The sequence below is a fragment of the Dryas octopetala genome, chromosome 3 (genome assembly GCF_963921425.1).
Source record: "Dryas octopetala chromosome 3, drDryOcto1.1, whole genome shotgun sequence".
NCBI lineage: Eukaryota > Viridiplantae > Streptophyta > Magnoliopsida > Rosales > Rosaceae > Dryas > Dryas octopetala.
This window is the reverse complement of record NC_141368.1, coordinates 3,804,106-3,811,758: the sequence shown is the minus strand read 5'-3', so window position 1 is coordinate 3,811,758 and position 7,653 is coordinate 3,804,106. Positions and strand designations below refer to the sequence as shown.

Sequence of the window (7,653 nt, the reverse complement as noted above, 5' to 3'; positions counted from 1 at the left end):
TGTTTTTTGATTGAAATGTGTGTGTGTGTGTGTGTGTGTGGGAAAAGAGATTTAAATGACTTATTTCAGTAACTGACAGTCAGAGGCCTTTCATGACCCTTCTCTTCTCTTTATTACAGTAACTGGAGAAAGTCTTCAGTAACTGACAGTCATTTCAAACGACTACAAAGTAATATATACACAACAAAACAAAACACTCAGACCAAGACAAAATATTTTTATCGGAGCAAAATACACAGCAGATGAACTCTTGCAGACAATGGTTGCGATGCACCAATCAATGGACATCACCTTTTGTCTAAACCACATTTCTGAGTGAGACAGTCTGGGGGGTAAAAATGTACATCTGACAGTCATGAGCATCAACTTGAACACCAAATGATGATACTGCATCGGCCACTTCTTTATGCTGCAAGCAGTTAGGTTACTAAGTAAGCATAAAACAAAAAACAACTCAAGCTGCAACAGGATGAATTTAAACAGTAAACTTTATAAGTCCAGCCATTTTAATTACTTGAGATATGCTCAATGAAACTGTTAAAAGTTAAGAGTCATATAAATCTTCTTGAATGCTACACCTAAACCCCAAGCAAGTTTCCGGCCAAATGAACTCACCACCAGGACTACGATGGGCTGCTGCAAAGGCTCAATCCAGGGATTTTCTCATATGCTAAAATATAGTTCTGGGGTAAGTTATGTCACATGGAGTGGGCAACAAATACCATATGTGCATAATCACAAAAATGTTATTGAAATGCTGCAAGGATGTAAAGTACTCCGAAGCCATCCTTACAGCCCGTTCTCACTCAAAACTCTAGTTAGATATCCATATAGCCATATAGGTACGTTTCCTCACCTGCCACAAATCTCTCACTGAGACACTAATGCTGGATTCAAGTCCAAGTGCTTCCCAATTAGCTGTTATAGTCTTTGCCTCTGAGCACCGATTCCAAAGAGCAACAACCAACCGATGTCCAGATAGAGGACCTGCCCAAACCTGCGTAACAGAATCATAATTAATCACCCAAGTTCAACAAAATAGTAGATATACAGTTAGGCTTGTTTTACAGATCCAAAAAATCTCAACAACCTTTTCCAGTTGACTCATCAAGTTTATATGCCAAGGAAGATACTTAAGATATCAGATCAACCTGATATGCTTATTTTGTTTTATCTTTTCACTAAGTATGGGCCGTGCAAACACATATATTCTGCCATTCTGGACCATAAGTTCAGCAAAGTTATGGCATTGTTGGGGGAGGGGAGGGAGGAGGAGAGGAAAGAAAACCTTTCCCTACAAATCCCCAGATAGGTTGGTGGGGAGCTTGAAATAAAGTCATATTTGACCAAAAAAAAAAACTCAATGAGTCAATTTTTATGGATGTAGCATCACTTCAATATGCTATTGAGGGTGCAAAAGGAAAGACCTGATTGCAACCATCTGTTCCTGAAACATTGACTTTCCTTCCCTGAACCCCAAGTGGATCTGTAAAAGCAAACAAGTCCTATCTCATTTAGTTTTCACAACTTGATAGTTTGAAAAGATTGTGACATGCAAAATGAAATATATAGCAAAACCATAGTTCAGAACAATTAGAGACACGCACACACACACACCACCACCACCACAATTAACTCAGAGAGAGAGAGAGAGAATAACTCTCACCTTGATTTACAGCAATAACCTCCTTATTGCTTAGAATCTCGAATGTTTCTGCAGTCATGTTTCTTACATCACAACCAATCAAAAGAGGAGCCTGGATATTTGAACTCCCAATTTCAGTATGTGAAGAATTAAAGTAAATCAATATGAGTTAAGGACACAAAAGTTCATATGTAGATGTCTAAGGTTTTTACGTGTCAAGTTTTGAATTGAACTAAGGTTCATTCACATGGCCTGCTGAACCAATAAAAGCCATTATGAAAGGGCTACTGAATCGGACTGGACAGCATGGCTGAACTACTTGTATAAGATTGTCTTTTACACACAACTCTACAACCAAATAAAGGTTCAATCTCAATTACTGAGATGGGCTATGCAAACAAAATGCCATGTCCCAACACCAGACCAGGAAGAAAGAAAAAGTTGAAGGACCTTCATCAAAGCCCAGATGCTAAAATGAGCACGGTATTCCTGGTAACTCATGCCTCCATTTCCAACTTCCAACATATCTGGATCTGCCAAAGAGAATAAGATGGAGATTAAAAAAAATTAAATCACAGCTGGAATGCTGCTACCCAATACCCATGCCTTCACAAAATCTGGTTCAAAAAGATCATGTCTATACCATTCCATCCACCAGGTCCTGCATATGCCGCCCACTTGTCATTCAAATCGGCCATTGTAGTCATGCTTAATAACAGAAGAGCAACAAACTAAATCAGTATGACCATTGATAATTTATCTTTAAGAAAAAATGTTGACAGCAAAAGTACAGAATCATGTATATAACATCTTGCAACCAAATTATAACAGCGAGAAGAAATGATAAGCAACAAATGTAAAAGATTCTTGTCCAATTATGGAAATAAATAGAGCACTTGTAAGCCTTTAAAGAGGGTACTGTGAGGTGATAGCATTTACCACAAACCACTTTGAGGGTTTTCTACAAATTATGGTTTCAACGTGCACATGTAGAACTATTACAGAAACCATCCAATTACTGTGGAAGTTAATGAATACAGAGTAATAACCTTGCCCATGTGTCATTGATATCATCTGTTGTACGCCAACTATTTCCAATCTTGCCAGCCCATAATGCAGGGTCGTCAATACCCCTGTCAAGTAAAAAATGTATGGATTAGATTGCTGCCAAGTTAATAGTGAATAAGCCAAATACCATAAGACATAGATCAATAAACTGGATTACCATTCAGAGAGTGAATAGAAAATTGTGCGTCCAGATGCATTTAGGGCCTCACGCATTGGTGGGAACCTGGAAAGTATGAAAGCACATCGAATCAATTTATAGCCACTCAATGTGATTCCTTAACAATTAAAATGCGACTAAGAAGAGGTGATACCGTTGTTTTGGTGGTATACCCAGATTGTAACAGTTGTCATACTTCAAATAATCCACACCCTGAAAATACAACATTATTCATTAATCATTAGATTCTCAATGGAACCCATGCATCCCAAACTCTGATTGCAAACAAATTGTTAACTTACAAGGGGACACAAGGGGCAAAAAACCTTTCAAATAACATTTCTAGCCACTCCATTTTGTTTGCAAACATCAATCAAAAAGAGTCTATTAACATTGTGAGCAAGTAAATTAGAAGAAGGCTCTAAACTTTAGTGGTAATGAGTCTAACGACCCCAGTACTTGCATTGAGGTGAATCCATTTGAGTCTTCACTTACAAAAGGTAGCATTATAAAATGCAGAAAACAGTGCGCGAGGGAGTCAAATGCCACCAGGTCAAAGATATACTTTAACCAAAATTCAATAGAGGGAACAGAAACTAACCCAAGAAGCAAACAGCGTGGCATCGTCACTTTCATGATATAGTGATCCTGGTAGAACTTGACACGTAAAAACCCTACAAAATGGAATCGGTTAAATGATATGAGTGACCGGGATCTTGTAACAAGTATAGCACACATGATATTAAACATACATAAGAGTTTCATCCTACCCAGCATCAGAATAAATTCCAAACTTAAGGCCCTTCTCATGTATATAATCAGCAAGAGCTTTAATTCCCGATGGAAATGCTTTAGAATCAGGGACCAGTTTACCCTGCTCAATCAAACAAGAACTGTAAGGATTTCCACATTTGAAATATGCTTCAATTTCTTACAATTTCCATTTAAAGAATTTCTTCATGTAGAAAAATTCGGTTATAACTAATCGATGATAATCCTCCGTGCTCATAGATATAGAGAGCCAGAAGAATTTACAGCTATTGGACTGAGATACAATTTTGACAAATCACATTTATTCTTTTGGTTAAGAGAGAAGCCGCATTTGAAGCAGCAAATTCAAAGAAAAATTGTCTTCAGATAAGATGAAGATGGCGTTCCACACAGACCACAAAATCAACAATCGCTGATACAAATTATAGAGATAGTGAGAACCATACTTCGGTAGAAGTAATGGAATTCAACTGACCTCTGAATTTCGTGTTGGAGAAGACCAGCAATCATCTGCAGTCAATGACGTTGAATTACGTCATAAATATACGAAGTTTTAAGTTAACCAATACTTAAGTTAAGCCAGAAAAATACCTATATTGACGTACACATAACCTAAATCAGCTAAACCAGTTGAGATTAACGCATCAGCTGTCCATCAACAAAATAAATGTTAGTACTTTCAGAGAATTTGACTGAGGATGAAAAAATGTTATACTTCTTTGAACCAATAGAATCATGTTAGTAACTTTTCCAATTATAGAAACACATATTTACCAGATACATTAAAGAAAAGACCCTCATGTGTCGCATACTCATCATCATGAAATCATGGTTGCAATAAGGAAATGCAAGCAATACTTTATAAATGGTATCGACAGAGGATCAATTCCAACAAAATGAGATGAACAGTGAAAGCATAAGAAGAATACCCGTTTCCTTGATCACGGTTTCAGTAATATTGCAAGCAAAGAAATTCCAGCTATTCCACCTGCCCAAATATAGTGCAATATTGCATAAATAAAAACAATATACAATGTCCTCAATAAGGGAAACAACGACAGAGCAAGCATGCAACAACACCTCTAGACAATGAAGTGAAATTCTCATTCAAATATGCAAAAACCACCAAATGGGTAATTATATAACTGCAATTCCCATTTAAACTCACCTCCTAAAAGCTATATTAACCCCCAAACATTGCCTATTTATCATGAATTTAATTTAATTTTATATTAAAAGAAAAAGGTCAAACCCAAAACTGAATAAGGAGTAAAACTTTAAGAACTATAACAGAAATCTAGAAACAGATAGTTCAGAGGGAGAGATAGACGAACCCCATCTGAGGCGTTTGAGCCAAGCCGTTGTTAAGTTGAAGAATACCATACATGGAAGTATCGAAAATGCGATCAAATGTTGGTCTTAGGAAACTGGGTTTCTCATGGGGTTGCAAGAGAGGCACTACTCCGCCTGCAATCGCCAAAGACACCACCGATAGAGAGAGAATCAGAGTATACACAGAGAGAGTGATTGTCCTCTTCGTCATTATTGAATGCTCTGTATTTTTTCTTTTCTCTGTTCTTTTGGCCTTTTAAAAGACTGTGTGTGAGTCTGTAAATGAGAAGGAACAGAGGAGTTTAGACAAAGCAGGAAGCTACTGCAGTCTGCCTAAGAAGACAAAATCACAAGACAAAGCCAGTTTGGAATGGAATATTGTATTGAATCCCCCTTATCCGCATATTTGTGCATATGACAGGTCAGCACTCAGCATTGCTATTTTATTGCCTAGTTTTATGGATTAGTTCTAAATTCAATCCATTAATTATGTTTTTAGTCAAGCAAGGTTTATCCACTATGCTGCCTTGTATGATTAACATTCAAGATAATCCAAAAGAAAAGCAGTCGCATAAAAAATTAGTGACACTAGTGACTAAATTTTAAGCATTTCTAGCAAAGAAAGAAAAGTCAGTTGATAAGCATAAAATTAGTGACACTAGTGACTAATTTTTTAAGAATTTCTGGCAAAGAAAGAAAAGGCAGTTGATATGATAAGCATAAGATATGTAGTAAATACTTTGCTTATTCTCCACGTAAATTCTTCATCTAAAATTCTTCAATGGGTCGCAGTGGAAATTAGGTTGCTTGCAAAAATTTCTAATCCAAAGACTAAAAATTAGCTGACTGGTAGGTTTTAAAATGGAGGAGCGATGATAAATTTAGAGGTATTACCGTTTTGTTAGTTAAGTCATCAATTGCTGCTTCGCTTGCACCCTTCAACTACTTTTTGGTTTTTACATTACAACCCAACAAACTCTCTAATCCAAGTGAAAAATCTCCAATAAGAACTCAAAAACTTTTAGAAAGTGGCAAATCGAAATCTCCCCACATTGTTTTTTTATTTTTTTTGAAGTTTGCTTTTCTGTTTCTGTGAGCTATCAAGGTCAAAAATGGACAGCAAACACTCATTTCAGTGAGTTCATACTCTCTAAAGTAAAGAATGGTTTTCATTTTTGGCTAGTAAATGTCATGGTCTTGTTATCCTTTTCTTATGGACCCACTGGGCCACTGGCCCTTTTTATTCAGATATGTTTTCTGTTCGTACAACTGGCTTTATGCAAGCTGAAGGGTCTAGATGTCGATGAGGGTCCAGTTTGCAATGGCCCAAATCCAAATAAAAAGTATTTGGATTTTCACAGGTGAAAATAATCTTTTTAACCCTTGGAAGAATCAAGGGCCTGCTGTGAACATGGTCAGACATTATATACTAGATGACCTTTTAAGGTGTCTAAGAAAATTCCTTTTATTTCGTTTTCTTATGAAAACTTCAATTTACTTTCAAATCTTATGAAAAATTGATTTTACCTAAGAAATTTTTATCATGCTTGTACGAAATGACAAGTAGAAATCCCTTGAAAGTTGCAAATAGGATACTAGAAGGACCAGTGGAAGCAGAACTCATAAGAGCCTTGAAAGTTTCATTTTGGTGCACTCATGATGTAGTTATCATGAGACCTACAAAGGCTAAATGGAGGGTTGTTGTAGAATTGATCATAGAGAAAAAAGAAAAAAGAAAAAAGAGTTCAAAATCAAATTGACACGAGCATCTAAGAAGTAACGTCATGTTGTTTTTTCCAGGTACCACGGCCATATGAGAACCTTGTCCAAATATCAGAATCTGTAGTCAGGGCCCACATCCATTGCTCAAGCAAACTCTTGCATGGTCACACCCTCGCCAAATATCTGTGTCAATAGCAAATGGTCAAGTAAATGTACTAATAGCAGCACATTCAGAACAATTACCTAATCTTATAAGTAATAATTAACAAAATGAAAAATACGAAATTAATGGAAGCATATCTATTGACAGTAATATTTGTTTCGAAAAGAAAATTAGCATATATAGCTCACCTTCTCAAAGGGAACTTCATGTCTCCTGCACCATGCAACAATGATCCTAGGGTCACAATAGTTCTTCATCCACCATAACATTCCCAATGCTATCCGATGTTCTTCCTGTCTCATCTTCACTTCATATTCTCGAATCTTTGGGTTTATATCAGCTAGCATCTTAACTAACCTGAGTCAAAACAAAAATTTCAATAAACCACCATGAAAAATTGGTCCAAACAAGTAAACAAGTTAAAATTACCTTGCTCTAATTCCACAAGTTGCTCATCAATGACATAAACAAAGATAGTGAGTTACTTGTGGAATTAGATGATCGCTTCAATAAGGTAAATAGTGAGTTACTTATTTGTTTGGCATGTTTGAGTCCGGATAATTTTTTCGTAGCTTTTGATATACAAAAACTACTTCTCCTTGCTCAATTTTATCCTCAAGATTTTTCGAATCGAGATCTATTGGCACTTGAAGATCAACTTGAGATTTATATTCATCATATGCGTCTAAGTAGTGATTTTTCAGAATCGAAAAGAATTGGTGATCTTGGGAAAAAATTAGTGGAGAAAGGGTTGGATCGGACATATACTTATATGTATTTGCTTATTACATTGGT

At 36.3% G+C, this 7,653-nt stretch overlaps 1 protein-coding gene across 2 annotated transcripts; it reads right to left on the bottom strand.

Annotated features, from left to right (window-relative positions):
- Positions 1-73: 73 nt before the first annotated feature.
- LOC147289741 (Melibiase family protein) lies at positions 74-5,308 on the bottom strand. 2 transcript variants are annotated; one of them, XM_086235335.1, is made up of 15 exons: positions 4,976-5,307; positions 4,571-4,629; positions 4,233-4,289; positions 4,117-4,151; positions 3,641-3,744; positions 3,472-3,544; positions 3,025-3,083; positions 2,871-2,936; positions 2,695-2,778; positions 2,289-2,353; positions 2,096-2,178; positions 1,667-1,757; positions 1,428-1,486; positions 857-997; positions 74-409 (listed from the first exon to the last, which is right to left on the bottom strand). In XM_086235335.1, exons 1-15 carry the CDS (start codon positions 5,182-5,184, stop codon positions 299-301), a joined length of 1,296 nt encoding a protein of 431 aa, XP_086091461.1. In that variant the 5' UTR covers positions 5,185-5,307; the 3' UTR covers positions 74-298. The 2 variants fall into 2 exon arrangements, with proteins under 2 accessions (XP_086091461.1, XP_086091462.1); XM_086235336.1 differs by lacking the exon at positions 4,233-4,289 and having other exon boundaries at positions 4,976-5,308.
- Positions 5,309-7,653: the final 2,345 nt, after the last annotated feature.